At 35.3% G+C, this 20,091-nt stretch overlaps 1 protein-coding gene and 1 long non-coding RNA gene across 4 annotated transcripts in view; one reads left to right on the top strand and one right to left on the bottom strand.

Annotated features, from left to right (window-relative positions):
- LOC125611804 overlaps window positions 1–6,968 on the top strand; it is a 45,517-nt gene extending 38,549 nt beyond the window's left edge. Inside the window, exon 2 of the long non-coding RNA XR_007342042.1 lies at window positions 6,082–6,968. This is a non-coding gene — a long non-coding RNA (uncharacterized LOC125611804). The remainder of the gene's footprint in view (window positions 1–6,081) is intronic.
- Window positions 1–20,091, bottom strand: part of Pde3a (phosphodiesterase 3A) — a 323,995-nt gene that overhangs the window by 10,047 nt on the left and 293,857 nt on the right. For all 3 annotated transcript variants that reach the window (XM_048787271.1, XM_048787273.1, XM_048787272.1), the window contains 6 exons: window positions 15,766–15,877; window positions 11,315–11,428; window positions 10,983–11,182; window positions 8,932–9,135; window positions 8,097–8,252; window positions 6,059–6,317 (listed from right to left, as the gene is read on the bottom strand). In XM_048787271.1, the coding sequence (XP_048643228.1) occupies window positions 6,059–6,317; window positions 8,097–8,252; window positions 8,932–9,135; window positions 10,983–11,182; window positions 11,315–11,428; window positions 15,766–15,877 (1,045 nt within the window). The remainder of the gene's footprint in view (window positions 1–6,058; window positions 6,318–8,096; window positions 8,253–8,931; window positions 9,136–10,982; window positions 11,183–11,314; window positions 11,429–15,765; window positions 15,878–20,091) is intronic.

Below are 20,091 nucleotides of genomic sequence, written 5' to 3'. Positions count from 1 at the left end.
CAAAAAAAAAAAAAAAAGACTAATTACAGATGAATATCTGTAATCTAAAAACTCCAAATGCAAAATGTCCCAGAATCCAAAACGTTTTGTGTGTGAACATGATGCCACCAGTGAAAAATTTTACACTAACCTTATGTGATGGATCATAGTCAAAACAGAAGTCTACTAAAAATATAATATAAAATTACTTTCAGGTTGTAAGATATATGATAAATATGAAACACAAAATAATTTCATATTTAGACTTGGGTCCCATCCCCAAGATATCTTATTATATACATGCAAATACTGTGAAATCTGAAAAATACCAAATCTGAAGAAGTCTGGACCCAAGTATTTTGGGTAAGGGAGACTTAACCTACACCATATATGTCAGCAAGGAGCCTGCTCCACTGGGAAGATGGGGTGAATGAGTAGGTACATCTTTTTCAAATCTTACCAAGTCTCTGAAAGGTGATCCATGTGGGAGGAGACAGCAGGATGATGGTGGCTTGGACCAGGACAAGGTAATGGAAATGATGGTAAGTATTATGATATATATTTCTTAGGTAGAATCAACAGGACTTGGGAACCAATTAAGAGGTAGGGAATGAAGGAGAGAGAGGAGTCAATATAACCTTGAGCTTTCTGGGCTGAGCAGGTAAGAAGATGGTGGTAAGACATACATTAGATGAGGAGCAGGTCTGAGGAGTGTGAATAGGACCCAGAGAACATGAGGTGTCTGGGAGAGCCCAGTGAGAGAGGTAGAGTAGGCAGAGGCTCTGCACTTTAGGAGAGAACAGACCTCCCTTCTAAGCAACTGGAATAGAATTCTTGGTACCTTCCTCTGAGTGACATTTTTAGACTTAGGCCAAGAAATTAGAATTTAGACAAAGATCCTACCATTAGACTATAAACTTGCCCAGCTTAGCAGCTCTTTTCTCCTCTTTTGTGTACAAAGCAAGCCTCAGACTTTACCAAGTATCCAGTAAGATACTTTCTTGCTTACATTCACTTTCTTATATTCACTTTCTTACTTACATTCCATAGTTGCAGGTAAATGATGAAGTGTTGATGAGAGGTAAGAATAACAACGATAGGAGTCCACAGGAAATTCTGATCCAATTGAGACCACATTAAACTAGTAATAGTGCATGATCAAAAGGGGTATCTGGATCTACTTAATAAAATAGTTATGGTTTACAATGCATATCCTCGAAAGAAGAAAAAAGCCCAGGTGGGGGGAGGGGGCAGATATTAATAACAGAAACAAAACCAAAGCCAATTGCTATGGGATGCGTCAAAGAATCTAGACCTCTTGGAGGGCACCTACCAACATTTTTGTGGAAGTGCTAGTGATTTTTAACAGTTTTATAAAATACCTAACAGAATTTTTTTGCATTTAAAGGATAATAAGATCAACTTTTAAAACACAGTATAGAAAAGGGAATTGCTTTTGAACCACACAGACACATAAAAGTCATTAAGTTGAATAAGTCCTAGGGAAAATGAAAACAGAAGAATTATGAGCAAGAATTTTCAAATATTTATTTACTATGTTTAACATTTATTCATGACATGGACCCATCAATCAAACTTGTATCGACTAAGTGACAAACACTTCTCTGGATGTTGTTGAAACAAAGATCAATTAGACTCACAGCTTGCCTTAAAGCATCTCACACTCTAAGAGAGAAGGCAAGAAGGCAGAAACTGAATGAATACCTGTGCAGCTTCAGACAGACATACACATGTGACCAATACTGCAGTGCTATTGCTCTCAGCTTGACTAAATTTTAGAAAGTTTTTTTCCCCTGTCTATAGGGGAAAAAAGTATACAGAGTCGTTTTCGTCACCACCACCCCCCCGCCCCGCCCCGATTTCCCTCTTTTTAGAGCATTTACTTTAGATAGTAAATTTTCTTTGTACCTGTGCAATTTAGATGAATCTTCTCCCAGCCTGTAGCCAGTTTTACAATCCAGGAATGTTGCTATCAGGGACCTGGGATACATTCCTTTGCATGGTAATCAAGAAAGATAATGCCAATACAATATTGACGACTATAAATATAATGTATACACCAGATGTCTAGCAACTTCACACTTATTATTTTAAGAAAGTAGATCTAATTTAAATATTCTTATTATAGAATTTTAAAAATGAGAGAGAAAGAAGGAAGGAGGGAAAGGAAAGGGGAAAAGGGAAATAAAAGAAACCAGAGAGGGAAGAGAGAAAGAAATGGGGAAGGGAAGGAGAAGAAAGTTCTAGGATGGCAGGAGCCTACCTTCAATATGCACCAATTAATGCACACAGATGGCCTAATCACATCACCCAACTCCCCGCAAGGCCTCTCAGTTTAACTAGCTACAGTCAGTATTTAAAAACTCTCCTGCTTTTTGTTTCAGAGCAGTTCTGTTTTTCTCCTTTACTGCAATAGTCTAGACTCCAATTGCAACCATCCTGAATAATGCTTTCCTTGCCATTTAAAAAAGGTTGTGTGTTATTTTTCTTTAATATATCAAACTACGGCAAAAGACAAAACCTGTGGGACAATAGATAGAGATCTTTTTTCTTTTTCTTTTTAAAAGACGGGGCACCTGAGCTGGAAGGAAATCATGAAAATTCACCACATTGGATGAAGAAGGGGCAGCAGCACTGCATGGGGCCCTGGGGAATGATCTCATATATCCATTTCTTCATCTGAAAGCTTCCTAACAAGGACAGTATTTTTTTAAAAAAAAAAAACTAAAATACATACACACTTCATTGCATATCCTCATTTCTTTAATGACATTTTTTTTTATTTTCTATCAAGGTCAATAAAAATATTCATACATCCAAGTTTTAAAAGCAAATTTAAAAAATAATTCTATCAGAGCCATCTACTCATCTATTTCTACTTTGATTTTATTGCATTTCAGCACAAATTAGCTTCTATTGAGAAATTTTAAAATGTTGACATGCTTTTTTACTTAATCCTTTGAATCAAAGGAGTGACAGATGACCATTGGCTAAAGGTCAGTTTTGAATCACTGTTATAGGAAACATGCTATTGCTCAAGGTGATCACTCCATCTTAAAATTGTACACACTTATGTGGAAGAAACTAACAAAAGCTCAATTCTTCTCCTTTTCCTTTTGGGGCAGTCCCCATGAGAGCAGCTGTTCTCTTATTAATGCTGTTAAACATTAGGAATAAACCTCTCTGGGATTATACTGAATAAGGTGACGTAGAAGGAAGTTTGTACCAAATAAATGTGCGTAGATTAGAATCTGCAGGTGGTCTAAAACATGCCTATATTGGGATCCAAATTGTTCAGCACTGGAACCTTTTGAAATGAGAACAAAGAGCCTTTCATTGCTTAAATTCTAAATGCAGCTTAGTACTTCATTAGAAACCTCTTAGTTCGCCGTAGGAATCTTTCAGATTTAATTATGAGGTGGGGTAAAAGCCTTCATTGCCTAGGACACCATACTGAAACATTTTATTCTGTGTTTCCTGGGAGATCTCCAAGTTTTGCAAATTGCAGGAGTTATCAATGCACATTAAGTTAGTTCTTTTCTGAAATCTAAGTCAGGCCAAATCAAAGTAACTATTTCAGCCAATATGAATGGTGAAATTAAAATTACTAAAAGCCCAAAGCAACGGAGCTAAAAATGAGAAAAACTGGATTCTTCCTCCTGTTCTATAACCTGGAGATACTGCTTAAATTTCAGAACCTTAGTTTAGCTATATTTAAAATGAGGTAGCTAATTGAAATTCCATTACTCTATGTGGTCAATGTTTAGAAATGCTCACATTGCTCAACATTTACCTTTTTTTTTTGGCTGTGAGGAATACTTTAAAGATAGTATTTTGAAAGCTTCAGTGACACTTCACTGGGTGGTGTGTTTTAAATTTTAATGAAAGGTTCCAGTTAAATTTTGAAAGGCATTACAGAATCCACATAATTCTCATTGCTGCTTTAGTAAATTTGATAAAAATGATAAGGTCAGAACACTGACATATCAGAATCTGGATGCCAGTATGATCAACCAGCCCCAGCCCGACAGACAAAATGGAAGGAAACATTTCATTTCAGCACTTGCTACCAAAGCCTAGGTTGATCAGTTGAGTCTCTTATATAATGTCCTTGTCTGGGTCCTTCCATTCCAGATCCCTGAATTATTTTTTTTTGTTTTTAGTGTATCTGAGTTCAAATAGCAACCAGTCAGGGCCCACCGGAGAAAAGCTCTTCCAGAGGCTTAGCTGACAAACACCTTCCAATGTCATTCAGTGGAAAAACTGTCTTATTCTTAATGATACAGCAAGCTACTTGGCTCTTTGAAGAGAAAACTAACACATGGTCATTAAATAAATGAATAAATAACTCATGAATTCAAAGTCTTGCCTCCTGGCTCTGAATCCCAAGGCCAACACAAAATTTCTGATGGAAATCTTTTTATAAGCATCACAGAAATATAATAACTTTTACAGAATACAACTTTTGTTGTTGTATAGAAACAACTTTTCCTTTTACATTCCATTCTGTACAGAAGTTAACAGATAGGATAGGACAAACAATAATCTAGCATAAAGCCAAATTTGCCTCTCTTCTAAATTGATAATGACCTCTTCACCTATGCTGGGTGTGCTGTCAACAGAGGCTTATATACAAAAGGGAAAATTAATCTACACAACATACAGAGGCTCCTTTCTAGATGGTTGAGATGAACTAAGGTAGGCATTATCCTGGCTGTGATAAAAATAGGAGAGAAATAATCAGTCTTTTTTTCATTGGTAATATTTTAATCACGTCTTTGAAAAATATTAAGGTTGCACTTTGTCTACCTGGGCAGGTCGACAGAAAAAAACACTGTGTTCTCCTGAAAACAGGGGCAGTATCTGCACGCTGTCATTTTAAAGGTCATGAGTTTTACTAATTATGCTATCAGTCACTACTTTTTGTCTCATGGCAAGAGAAATAAGAAAAATAAATAATTTTTTTATATTCATTTAAGTTGGATTAGACTGGTTGCATGATGCACCCCAAGCCAAGTAGAGCTGTAACTTATTTTCATTGTCATTGCCACTCACCTGGTCCAAAGTCATAGACACCTCACTCAGGAAACTACAATGGTCCTCTAAACAATACCTACTTCTACTTCTCCCACCTCAACCTAAAGAATATTCCGAACATGGTAGCTGATGCAATCTGGCTAAAATGTAAGTTGAGTTCACAAACTCTTCTGTCAAAACCACTGATGATTCACATCTTGGCATAAACACCAGAATCCTTATAGTAACCTACAGAGCCTTACCTTCAATTCTTATACTATGTGGCTTTCTGCTGCCTCTCTTTTCAACTCTGAATTTTATCATTTAATGTTCTTGACTACCCCAGCCAATCCTACTTCAAGAGCTTTGCACATGTTACTTTCTCCTTTGTTTGAAATCCTTCTTTTCATATATATCCCCATGAATTATTCCTTTACTTCTTTTTCTTTTTTTTTTTAAATTCTCTTTCTTACTCATATTTCCCCTGCCCTGGCTATCTACAAATTTTAGAAAAATAAACTTTCTCCACAATATTTCATATGTTCCTATTTTTCCCCTCTAGTATCTATCAGTACCTAACATACTACAAATGTAATGATCTGTGTTGTTAATGTCTGCTGACCCCACTAGAGTGCAAGTCTACAAAGCAAGGATTTGCGTAGCTCTAACTTCAGTACCTGGAAGAATGACTGGCACAGAGTGTTTGCTGAATGAAGGAAGGAATGCTATCTCTTACCTTTTCACAGAACTTTCCCTTGACCAAGCCCAGAAAACTTTGTGGTTGGTCTCCACAGTAACAGAAATGCAATTCATTTCCAAACCATTAAGATATTCTGATGCAAAGGCTTCAACTCTGAATTTTATTTAACTTCATGGCAGAGAATATATCTTTGTGTAATGTATACAACCCCGAAGGATTATCAAACCCAGCGGATAATCTCTGGCCTCAAAACGTAATTTTTGTGAAGCATGAAATTCATCTGAACCTCAGTAAGAAAAGAATCCTAGGAAAAACATATTGGAGCTAGATTTTGTAACTTACTTGGAGATTCATTATTTTCACAGGTTTCTTCTTCATTTGTTGCTGCTGCTTCCTCCTCCTCATCTTCTGGGTCATCAGTGTCTCCTGACTCATCGCTATCTTCCACCCATTTTCCTGGCATGAGTCCAGCTGAGTCATAGGAATTGCACAGAGGACCCACAATGTGAGAGATGAAAGATTCCTGAAGATTGGCCAATTGAGGAGCTGACCGATCCATGAAGGGGCTTATGGGCAGCCCAAGGCTGGCTTCCTCATCACCCTAGAAACAGGGATTTAGCATGAATAGCTAGCTAGAAAGGTGAAAGAGAAGAGTCTAAGATACCAAAAAGTCAACATTCCCTTGTCATCTAAAATGTATAGATATGTAAGAGCATGGCTATTCATGCTCAACTGACTTTACTTGATGGCTCAGAGATTCTACCCAAATCTCTAAGATTCAGAGAGCAATTCTTTGTTGTTTCCATTAACTAATTTTGTGATGTTGAGCTTTATCATGGAGAAATGCAAGGAGTGGCTTAATATCTCAGTAGATAATATTTCTTATCACACTAGTCAGGGTCCTTTATAGGAGAATACAAATGCATCTTAAAATGCAATGCTGGGAATGTTACTCTAACAAATATAATCTACCATGTTTTTTCTTTTTGCCTTGGTTACCAGAAAGCTTAAAATAATTTATTGCTAAATTCAAGTTGCTACTTTACCCTAGATTTTGTTTGAATGATATCTTCTGTGATTATGTTTTCTTATTTTGTTTAATAGTATTAAAGTATATGTGTTTTGTTTTGAACAACTTTAGATCTTCTTGGAAAACAATAACAGATCATAAACCACAGGTTACCTAGAAAACCTAAGGAAGAAAATATATCAAAATATCAATAAAGATTATGCCTAAATAATTCAACTATTATAAGTGGATTTTCCTTTTCCTTCACATTTTTGTGCATTTCAATATTTCATGATCAAGAAATAATCCCAATCCCAGAAAAGGCAACATATATTTTTTAAAAAATGAATCATTTTATTCTGTATATGAATAATGCCCATAATACCCATAGTTCATTCTAATCCCTGTTTAAACATGTCCAATGACAGATATTTATTACTTTATAAGGTACCTCACCCTTTGATGGGATATCTTTACTATTATAATTTTGTCTCCGACACTGATCTAAGCTATATCTCCCGATAACTTTTACAGACTGGTAAACACACATTTAAGGCAACAGAGAGGTATCGGACCTTTCTTATGAATCAGATTTGTATTGAGTACTTTTTATAATTTACCATTTTTTAATCTTGACACCAACATTATGATAAATCTACTCCTATATTTGTACAGAGCTTTTAAGACATCTGAAGACAATCACTCCATTACCTCTTTGCTTCACTGTTCATGCTATTTCATGTCACTGGTTCCTGTCCTTCACCCATGCTCCCTCACCTCCACATTTTCTTAAGTGAGAAATTCATAACAATGGAAAAAAAGCTTCAAGCTTAATCTGGTCAATGCAGGGTAACCTGGACAGTATTGCCCCACACTTAGGTTATTATGGGGCCTTTTCTGGTAGTCTATTAACTCTTCTTGTTATATCAAACAGAATGCCAATATTTTAGCTTTTATGCACTGTTGTTATTAACTATATTGGAAAAGTAAATGAACTTAATGTATTATATATTCCTCCATTTAAATTTAAATTAGCTTTTTATTATACTAAATCTACTAAAAAACAGTATTTCAGGGTCTTTCTAATGTTTAATAGGTAATTCAATTATTTCAACATCTTTCCCCCAAACGCCATAAATAACTTTGATTTAGAATTCTATGGGTATAGTTTAGTCTTTTTTATGTGTCAGTTTTAAACTACTATTCAAAACAGGGCAGGTTTTTTTTTTTTTTTTTGCTTGTTTGTTTTTAATAAAAGCATGATATAAAAGTGAGTGATCATACTTCCTAGCAGCCTTTCAGAAGCTTTGGTGAATTAACAAGCAGCCTAAAAGTGTAGGTTCAGATAGATGAAATGGTTCAAGTAGTTACCTGTTCATAAAATTCATTGACAATACCCTCTGTCCACTGAAGATGGAGTTCTTTACATTTGGCTGGTCCATTAATATCAGCCAACTTTATACACATTTGACAAACCAATAGACGATCATTTTCATTAGTCCAATCTATTCCAACATCATCATTCACCTGTTTAAAGGATACAGTTAAAATGATTTACCTCAAGCAAAGCAAAAATTGAACAGGAGGAAATAAAGCAATAGAATACACATATCTTTCTACTATGTAGAGATCAGAATACCAAAAAATTAGGAACTTAGATTTTTTAAATAATGTTATTGGGAATGGGGATATATCTCAAGAATAAGACAATGGCTTCCAGAAATAGTAAAATAATTAATCAAAAAAGTAAAATAATGAACAATGAAATTGATAATAAGTGCTATTTAAAGTCAGCATATTTATTGCCAGTAAAATATTAAAGCTATAAATGATTAAAAAAGTTATCTTGCAGTAATATTTAGGCATTTATATTTGCATGACATTTTTTGTATCAAGTTTTTGACCTATGTTACTGCCATATAATTCATATATAATTATATCATAGAGAGAAGAGCAAGTTAAACAAAAATCACACTTTCAATGTTTTATTTCTCTGTAGAACAAAGTATAATACATCACATAGAGACTTAACTTCCAAGGTAGCTAGATTGAGACTACTACCTTCTATTTCTGCTGTGATAAAAATGTTACTGGATTTCATTTTCCCAGTTGATAAGTAAGAATTGACGGAGTTTTGTTCAACAGTTTGTTTCTATGATATCTTTCCCTGTGGCCATAAAATGAAGACTGATACAAATGTAGTTACCTTGGCATTAAATTTGGCTACAAAGTCAAAGTGTTTCTTCAGATCAGTGGCTAAAATTGCTTCGATGACAAGGAAACGGAAGTGCTTGAATTCTACATGGTCAAGGTTAACTAGAAAGTTATACTCTGGCCGGGACATGAAAAGATTCCAAGCTGCAGCTGCGTGATGATTCTCCAGAACTGAACGATCATTGTATAGCACCGCCTGGGCAAGAGTAGGAGAGTAAGAGTTCAAGAGATCAGTGGGTAAGTTTAAAAAAGAATCACAAAAATAAAGGAGAATATGCAATGCTTCTGAAATAGCTTTTTTTGTTTGTTTTTCGAGGAAAAGCAAAAAAAAAATTGTGTTTTGAGTGCTGGTTATTAAGAATCATTTACTACTGCGTCTTGACTGCTGATTCCTTTTCTTGGTTAAATATGCTTTTCAGTCATATTAAGTTCTTTTCCTTGAAACTTTTGCCCAAATAATCACAAGTGAGGGGTAGTAGCCTATCTTAATAGAGTCAGCATTCCTTAAAATGTTTTTCTTTTTTTAGATTTCTTTGCAGGGCACAGGAATTTATCATATACATATATTTGTAAGTTTAAACAGACACGTATTTTAATACACATACATATATATAAATATACCAATTATCCCTATAAGGTAACTCAGTTACTTTCTGTATCAGGCAACAGAATTATTTCCTCTTAAATATATGCAACTCGTGAAGAGGAATGGAATCCCAGGGATGCCTCAACCCAAAACATTTTTACCCCATAATCAGCCATGGGAAATACCTAGTACTTAAAGATATATAGTAAACATACATCTGCTTGTTTTGGAAATCTCTAATAATGAGAAGTTGCGAGAAAAAAAAAAAACAGAAATTGCCTTAAAAAAATGCTTGAACACTACTGTGAGAGACAGTGTATAAAGGGAAGAAACGGCATAGAATTGGGAAAGGCTAAGCACATAAATATCCAGGTTAAGGTGAGTAAGACAGACCTGCAGGAAAATCTGAAGAGTAAACCATGCTGGCAAAAGGATTTCCCCATCTTTTTTTTTTTTTTTTTTTTTTTTTTTAAANCTTGAGCCACATCCCCAGCCCCAAGGATTTCCCCATCTTTAGGGAAACTAATTCTGGTGTATGAAGGGTATGCGGAAAGAAGATAAAGTAGGTAGTTGGGGGAAAAACATGGTTGTTCTTATATATAGATTCAAGAAAAATCATGGAATAGTCCAGAAAAACTATTGGGGAAATGGATGAGAGTCGATAAAAGACAAAAGGCAAACAAGGAAACACAGGATTAGACTGGCCTCTAGCTCCTCTTGGAGGCACAGAGGGCCTCAGGATGTTTGGTAACTTGAGTCAATTGTTTATAAATAGAGGGGAAAATGATTGGGTTTAATTGTATAAGTAGAGATGCCTGGATATTTAGTGATTAATTTTTGACTCAAACTTAAACACACCAAGATGACTTTCTCATGCTATTCATTTTTGCAATCTATGCTTAGGTTAAAAAAAAAAATTCCTTCAAACAAATGGAATAAACTGATCTGAAATTCCTACCAGCCAGTTGATAGGCCTTAAGAATTCACAGTTGTTATCATGAATATATTTCCAAGGACTAAGATTTGTATACAAAGAGGCCTTACATTCTTAAAACTTCAAGAAGATTTGGTTTCTCTAATCTTTTCAGAAAGGGGCATTTGCATAGGTTGCCTTTTGTTGTTGTTGAAGAGGTTCATTAGCATGGATTCAACTAGATTTTTCTTCAGAAGAAGAAAACTAGAAAGGATTCTTATGCATAATAAAGTTATGTACCACCATGAAGACTTTGGAACAAACAATGATTGTGTGTGTGTGTGTGTGTGTGTGTGTGTGTGTGAATATCTTGGAACAATGACTTTTTTTTTTTCAAAATCAGTATGATCTTTAAGAATTTTATCCTATGAATAAGTATAATTTGATTATGTTTACTTGGTGTAAGCCAAATGTATAAAATTAATTTTCTTCAGAGAAATCTCTACACTGGATTAGCTCTCCTAATCAAAATCTAAAGATTTACCTGAGGGGCACTAGTGGCCACCAGGAAAGCATTAGTCCTTCCAGGGTGATCATAATCGTGCATGGCTGCAGCAACATACAGTGCCATGAGCTCTAAGGCAGGAATATTCCCCGACAGACATCCATACTTATCATCTGGCACACTATACATTTTTGAAAATACATATCCCATATGTCCATGTGTAAATCCACTGTCAGAATCTGAGAAGAGAAAATTAAAGTAATAGAAATTTTTAAAACCTATGAAACTGAAAATATTTGTTTTGACTTTCTTATTATAAAACCATGTGTTCCTATCTGGCACAAGGGAGCGCAGAGGTGCTGGATACATACCTGAATCACTTGCTGATCCGTGATCATTAATCACAGTTGAGAGGCCTGGAATAGGTTGGGTAGTAAGATACCAAACAGCATGTAAGACATCAGTGGCATGGACTCTGTTGTGATCTGTAACCAATGAAAAGGAACTGTCATCCACTGGTGAACTTTTGGGACCAAGGACTAATAGTGACATCTACTGGATAAACAGCTTGGTCCTAGCTTAACATCCCAGTGAATGCCTGCTATACTCTCTCAAATCTTTTTGATTACTCTTCCACAACTCCCTAGTATGCTTTCTAATAAGAAAAAACAATACTCATTGCATCCAGTATGCATGATATTCAAAATGGAAAAATTTGTATCTAGAGTCTAGCAGAAACCTACTACACGAAACTTACTACAGGAAACATCTGTAGTGTTTTCTTTTCATCCTCTGTGTGAGGCCATGCAGAGGGCCAGAGCAAAAGAAAGAGCCTTGATAGACTTTAAGCAGCAATTCATCTCTGACAAATGGAAACCTAGATTTAATCTGTGAATAGAATGAGGGTTTCAATTATTTTCCTATATTTCTGGCAACACTTAAGTATCTGTCTTTAAGTGATGACATACTGCTAAATCATAGGTAAACACCCCAGGAATTAAATCCAGGGGCCTGGGTTTGGGCTTGAGAAGATCTCCCCAGGAGAGCTTTCCTAGAGATGGCCTCCCCAGACTCCCAAGAAGGAAAGAACAAAACCTGTGCCCTTGTGTCACTGCTGGATGTGAACATTGGTATTTTATAGTCATCCAAGAGCAGTTTTATTAAGACTAGAGCCCCTGTACCTGAACATAGACTATCTTCAATGATACAAGCCCATTACATTTATAGATAACTTATAGATAAGACAATTACTATCAGTTTATATCTGTACCTATGCCTGTGCAGAGTTGATCATACTAGAATTTTCTGGATTTGGGACAGATATGGATTTGTCTTCTGCTCTGATATTTGTTACCCACATTATATGGGGTAAGTTACTCAAAATTCATTTTCTTATCCTGAAAACAAGATAGATTTTAAAGATCTCATTTTCTTTTCTTAAAAAAATATGGGGATAATAGTGCCAATTTCATCATACAGTTCTGAGAAGCACAGAAGGGACTATGTGTTAACGTGCCAATGCACAGTAAGCTACCAATTAATGATAAATATTATTCCCATACAAAATGTTTTTGACATAGAACAAGACAGCAAACGTGCAGTTCACTGGTTTTCTCCCACAATTAATGATAGATTTGTAAAAACAAAACAAAAAGACAAAGAATTGAATTGCTCAAATAATAGCTGTTCTAAGTGCTTGTGGAAGTAGGAAGCTGTTATGATCTGGTAGAGGAAGAATGTCACTTGGGAGAGAGGGTGCCACTGGTGGGAGCAAACTTCTCAATTTCCTTTCCTGTTGCAACTGAAGAGATGACTGCAGGCAAGGTGGTACCATTCCTGCTGCGAGTTATACAGACTGTGCATGAGCCCAGCATTGCAAGGGAGGATAGGAACAGCATAGGCAGAGCCTTCTGGGTCATACTGCCCCCTCTCCTGTCCTGTCTACCTCAAGGGCCAGGCCTAGAAGATTTCATGGGTCATTTTTACAAAATTTTGATGAACAAACAATCGCATCTTAATGGTTTGCTTCTGTAAGTGTAAAGAGAAGGAAAGCTGCCAATCTCATTTTATGAGACCAGGTACAGCATATGAGAAAAAAAAAAAGGAGGATTCCTTTTGTTTTCTGAGAATAGGTCCAAAAGTAGTAAATGAAACAACAGCTTACCAAATCTAACTGCTTAAATACACATGTCTAGTTATATATGCATATGTCTAGGAGGATTACTCTGTTTTCAATCATGTAAGCAGAATGGAAAACCATCTGCCTTGTCAGCAGTTAATGACATGTTTGCCAAACAAATATTTACTTTGCTATGTACTATGTCCAAGTATTATGCCAAGTGCTTGTATCTCTATTGCCTTTGCATTAACTCTCTGGTGACCCAGCTCAGAAGCAAGAGCACCTAGGAAAAAAGCTAGCCAAGTCAACCTAAGACATTGAGAGGTTTTCATATAATATATGAATGTGCTCAAAGGATTATTTTTATTTGTTCTGGCCACAGCCAGGAACTGAAAGTGATTTTTAAAAAAGATTATTAGGACTATTTTTATTTCACCCTTTTTATCATCCTTATCATTTAATTTCTGCATTTTGGATCAACCCCTAAAATTCTAGTAATTCCCACACCTATGTGGCAAGATGCCCTCCCTCCTTGACAAACACACAAGTACACACTAACATGTAATACATATCCTGCCTCCTTTCTAGAGTTGGCCATCTCCCTCTTCTACCTTGATATTTTTCAACTTCCTCCATAAACTAAAAAGCAGAATTGACCTGAACTGTTGGAGGGGTTGAGGTTGTATGTCAATTTTATAGATTTTAGAACCAAGTTTATAGATTTTTTAACTTAAAATTTTATCTATGCTTCTATGTACCATAAAAAAAAGGAAAGTAGTAAAGAATAGAAACAACATTTTTTAAAATTTTTTATTTTTTACAGTACTATGGGATTGAACCCAGGGGTGCTCTACCATTCAGTTACATCCCCAGCCCTTTTTATTTTGCAACTGGGTCTTGCTAGGTTGTGGAGACTGGCCTCAAACTTGTGATCTTTCTGCCTTGGCTGCAATTACAGGTGTGCACCATCATCCCTGGCTGAAAGCTCACTTAGAACAGTTTTTTGTTTTTTTTTTTTCCCCACTTTGGAATGTATCTATACTGTAATAGTTTTGCCCTTCCAGTTTGTTTCATGTCACCTCAGCATCTAACTGATCAGTGGGTCCTTCACTTGTGGCTGAACTGAACTGAGTTAACACAGGCCGACTCTGCTCTCACTACTGACATTAATAGCTCCATGACCATAGGCACTTCTGAGCCATTCCATTCTCTACACTTCTCAAACTGGAACAACAAGAATGAGAAGATTCAACAAAGAAAAAAATCTATTATAGAGAGGAAAGTCTTTGCAATCAGAAAAAGCATCCTAAAACAAACAAACAACAACAAAAATCCCCAAACCTTTGGATCTTTGAAGGGGCATGACTTGATGATTATCTTCTTTAGTAGCCAAAATGCCCAGGTGAAAAGGATTATGAATATTACCAAATATTATTATTTACCTCCCTGTACAAATGAGTATCAACCATGCTTCACTTGTGCTAATAGTTTATGCTAAAAGATGTGAAAATTACATTTATATCAGTGAGTTGACTATATTTATTGCTTTCTCCAGTGCCACTTCATAGTTTTTCTTCCCTATTTCCTTCTCATATCTGCTTCCAGATTATTCAATTTTTAGTCAAAATTTAAAATGTAAAAGCATTTACACTTTCCCTTGTCTCTTGAAAATTTTAAAAGGTGTACTTAGCATTATTATAAAAAATCAGTTTCTAATATTTTCATTAATTATCCTATTACAGTGAACACATTTCTATTTTAACTTTGGTTCCTAGTTTTTTATTATTTATGGATTTATTTAAATAGAGCCATGATAAACATAATTATTTAATAGCAAATGTTAAAATAATTAGCTAAAGAGCAAATTTTTGTATGTGCTAATTATAACAAATACGTAAGTTCTTACTAAATACCATATTAGTCTAAAAGTACAACCGCAGCCCATAAAAGTGATCACCAATCAAAAGCTTTCCTGAGAAATTTAAATAAATTTCTTTATAAAAAGTGTCTGGGACCTCTACAGCACAAGTAGGTTTATTCTAGCAATGTCTTTTGACACAGAATGCAGAACTCTCTATCACATAAAAAAATTACTTTGTAGCACATAAAAGTACAATAAGAAAATTAAACTGAATAATAGACTACAGAATCTGAAAATTTCTTGTACTTGAATACTGGCCATTCTTCACTATCATTTAATGATACATGACTTAGAGAAAAATTGGGAGTTATTTTATCTGTGGAGTCTAATATCAATTCAGACTCAATAAAACTTGGCCAAGACTAATAGTATCACTAACCTGTATTTGAAAATACAACATTCATTTAAAAATTCAGTCTGTTGACTAGCTGTTCTTAGTGCTTTCAGTGGCTTCCTTTCTGTAAAAGTTTATTTACATAACTCCTTGACTTTAAGAAATCACTAACAGTTATGTCAATCACTGGCATCCAACCCGGGTGAGCCTTGGGGAAACTGTACTAAGAAAGGTTTATCTCAAGATGCCTTCAAACAATCCTCTCTCATCATTCTCTTCCAACTTCCACAGACTCATCAGCCAGACTTTCTCAAGGGGCCTGGTGTTGTTAAGCTCCTCTTTCTTCTACTCCACTATCCTACATTTTCTGCATTAGTTGCTAATGATTCAATATACTATCACCCACAGCAAATTTGACAGCATTATTCCACAAACCATTTATACTTACAAGGAATATCCCTGTATCCAATTTCCAAAGCATGAAAATAATTCATAAATTCTCTAATTGGAATTTTAAAAGCTTCAAAGAGACCCATATCTTCAAAAAGTCTGTATGATACCTGTAGAACAGAAAGACAAAACCTTGCAAAACATCCCTCAGTGAGTAAGACTTAAGGAGAACAAAGCGTGCATTCCATCAACCATATTAATTTATTACTAATAGAGAAACCACCTGGGAATAATAAATCAAGTTCACATGGAGGACTTTTATGTGCTGAGCCCTTGCAGTTCCTTACAACAAGGGATATGTCACCTAGATTTAAGAGCAAAGACTATGCATACATCCAAAAACCTTCAAAGATCCCTAGTATACACTAAAGTAATGCACTAAGCCAATAAAGTGAGTGGATACTGGTAAACAGGAAATGATGCATACTAAGAGGCTGATTGTATAATGCACACAGTAAGAACTAAAGGGTGAGATAAGCTTTAACTTTGGTGAATTATATTTAATAATGATAATGATGATGATAATAATAATAAGCATCAGCAGAAAGCTTTTCAGAGATAAAGCATTCACAGTTGTGCCCTGGTGAAGAATAAAGGGAAAGAATTACGGGGGAGAACAAAAGGGTAGCTTTGATTAATACACGTGGAGGGAAATAATTTATTATATAATTCATTATGGAAAATGGAGTGTAGCTCTTTTCTTTCACGATCTTTTCTCTTTGTTCTTCAAATATCTATTTTCCTTCCAGTTGTTTTCACAGTTCTGAGGACTCAAATCAAGTAAATACCTTTGGAAATAATTAGTGCATATAACATGCAAAAGAGAGAGAAAGAAAAAAAAAACTAATATGAAGTAGAGGTGGCAATGAAGACACACATAGTCATTTATGTGGCAGAATGGAGGACAGAACCATCCCAAATGGCCTTACTCTTTGACTCGAAGTCCTAGTATGGGACAATTTAGGACATGTTCAGAAAGAATTATTCATTCTTTTTATTATCTACAGTCCTTTTTAAAGTTCATTTGAGATATTACTTCTAAATCTTCAATATATTACTTCATGTTAAATTTTTTCTTACTGTAAGTATGTCTATTCAAATTCACTACTATTCTTTTAATTGTATATTCAGTAGTTATGAATCATATACATTATACCTATATATACATATACACAAATACTATAAAATATGTATAAATATATTTCCAATATATATTTATTGAATGCCTATTATATGCCAATTTTCTATGCCTGTAGTATATATGTGTGTGATATTAACATGCAAAATGCATAAACATATATGTATAAACATTTAAATTCACATACATACACAAATAAAGATCTCCTCTTTCTTGCAGCTTATAGCCTAGCAGAGGAGGACAGGAAGCAATAGACATAACAAATATGTTATTACCATGTCAGAAAGTGGCAAGTCACATGAAGAAAAGAAAAAGAGTAGGTACGGAGAACTGGGAAGGCAGAACAGGTGCATTCAAATATGGTGCTTAGACTGGGCAGAATCACATTCACAAATTGCCTTTTGAGCAAAGAATTGAAGGAGGTGTGGAGTGAGACACATGGATACTTGAGAAAAGTTTTTTCTATGTAAAGCGTCAGTACAAAGACCCGAAGGTATGCTCACTAGACCCAAGAAACAGTAAGCAGGTTGATGTGCCCAAAACACAGAAACCGAGGACAGGAATAAAATAGAAGTCCTGTAGGGTGAGACTGGGGCAGGGACCGTCTTAGTGATTTACAGCCAGATAAACCCAGGTAAGCACTTTTAATAAGTGAGGCAAGGAGTTGCCAAAGAGACTGGAGCAGTGAAAAGACTTGTCTTATTTCTAAAAGGAACACCCTGCCTGCATTTGAGGAAAAGATTGGATGTTACTGTATATGATCTTCAACTCAATTTCTGCTGACTTTTCTTCACTCTGAATGGCAAGGACATTTAACTTTTTCCCTTTTATGTGCAACAACTCTACCTCCTTTCTTTAAAAATGCAGCAGCAGTTTTATTGTACAATATTCCAAAGAATTTCTTCTTTTAGTGATCTCTTCTCCACTACTGCTTAGATGATAATGTTCTTTATTTATGAGTTCAGAATTAACATATGTAAAATTATGAATGGTTGTTTTTAACAGCTTGTCAGTGAAAATTCTTCTGTTTTAAAATCACACTTTAAAATATCCTTGTCTTAATTTTTCATTTTATCTTTCAAATGTTTTTTTTGTTTATAAGCACCTAAGGGATTTAACTTGCATGTGACTTCAATAGTAGTAGCAGCAATAGCTACACACACACACACACACACAGCATTAAATGAGGTGCTTGCTTTAAGGAGTTCATACAAATAATTATTTACGTTAAATCAATCATCTAGCACTAATTACTAATATCTGAAAGCAGAGAAAAATAAGGCACAGAAAGGATGAGTGACTTGTCCAAGATTACACGGCTGAAAGATAAGACCCAGATTTCAAACCACACATTTTGGTTTGAGATTTGTACTCTTAACTGCTTCAAATCCTACCCGCAACCCTCTGCCCTCATACTGGGAAACCAACACTGTTAGAATTGCAAATTAAAGTTTCCTACCATTCCCTTTAAACATTTCAAAGATAAAATGAAAAATTAAGACCAGAGGATATTTTAAAGTATGATTTTAAAACAGGAGAATTTTCAGCAACAAGTTGCTAAAAACAACCATTCATAATTTTATATATGGTAATTCCAAACTCATAAATAAAGAACATTATTGACTGGGTAAATATTGGTAACTGAAAAGAGTAAACTCAATTTCAAAATCTGAAAGATGTCCTTTTAAATTTGTTAGAATAAACATGATAATCTTCATCAAAAGAGAAGCAGTGTATTAAGGCTGAGAAGTTGTTTCCATTGCACACATCTCCTTAAAAATCTTTTGAAGTGAGACTTTCTGTGTGTAGTCTCAGCCAAAAGGTGATTCTTTGGAATGTCCATGTTAATTCATTTCAGCTGTCCTTACATCACACTAGTGGGGGCGGGGAGGGAGGAAGATGGAAAGAAGAAAAAGAAGAAGCGTTTCCTGTAATCAAAGTTTCATGATTTTTGTACTTGTAAACTCAGGAAAAAAAAAACCATAAAGTTCTACTTAGCAAGGCAAAGGAATCTGCACTTTCTCAAAGTTCAGTGTTTTTGCAAACTGGGACAGTAGTAACTGATGTAAATTCTGATAAAAAGATACATTAATGAATTTTGTTGAAATCTACATGTTAATTACCCGGAATCTTTCTAATCTCTAGTGGTATCTTTGACACTTGAAAACTACTTTGTCAGGGTGGCTGGGAGCTCAGTGGTAAAGCATGTGCTTAGTTATGTGCAAGACCTTCAGCACTGTAAAAAAAGGAAAGCACTTGAACAATATTGGTCAAGTTCAAACCTCCTATGTTCCCAGCTCTGAGAACTTTAAGCACCTGCACTGATGTTCAGTATGCTGTCACAAATGTTATAAAACTGACTGCTGTAATAACCATTTGTCTACTTGTCAAACTCCCACTTTGGAGAATTTGAAGATATAATAAATTAATATGTTTTACAAGTTGCTGAGAAAAACCTGAATGTAAAAGAGCCTGAGGCTCTGATATGAATAAACCTACATATTTACTCTATGACTCTGAAACATCCTCTTTTAAGCCTTAGTTTCTTCTTCTGTAAAATAGAGATTTAAAAAAAAAAAATCCTGCACCAATTTGACGATGATTCAAGAGTTTGTATCAAACACCAAATGATGCAAATGTTGTCTCCATAGCTGGGAACACAATCTCCAGCAAAAAAGAGAAAGATGACTTCTTACACCTCTGCCATACCTTGTGGCAACATTATAGGAAGGACCCCTCACTCAGGGTTGGAACTGCAATCGGTTTCAGAAAATGGCATACAAAATGTCCTGGGAGTTATAAGGCTATGGTGGACCAGATGAAAAAGCTGTCCTTGAACCTGACCTCAAGATAAAGGAGCACAGAAGACATTGCTGAGCACTCAGGAGAAAGGAAATTGATGGAAGGGACATACAACTCCCAGGAAAAGCCAAGGACTGCCATGAAGTCCCCGACACCTTCACGGTCAGGGTCCAGCAGAAGCCACAGCTGCACATTGCATAGACTGGAATCATTTTGAGTTTCTAGTCCATCTATGAGTCCAGCACACCCCTTCTGCATGCACCTAATTGATCTGCCATTATTTTGACACCTCTTCCCTACTAGATTGTGAATTCCATCAGGGCAAGGAAAAGTTTCTCTTCCTGATGACTAGATTAGTTCTCTGTACAAAGTTTATATATATAT

This window comes from Marmota marmota, unplaced genomic scaffold, assembly GCF_001458135.2.
Source record: "Marmota marmota marmota unplaced genomic scaffold, marMar, whole genome shotgun sequence".
NCBI classification, from domain to species: Eukaryota; Metazoa; Chordata; class Mammalia; order Rodentia; family Sciuridae; genus Marmota; species Marmota marmota.
Note: the sequence above shows the minus strand (reverse complement) of the source record. Positions and strands in the feature narration are given on the sequence as shown.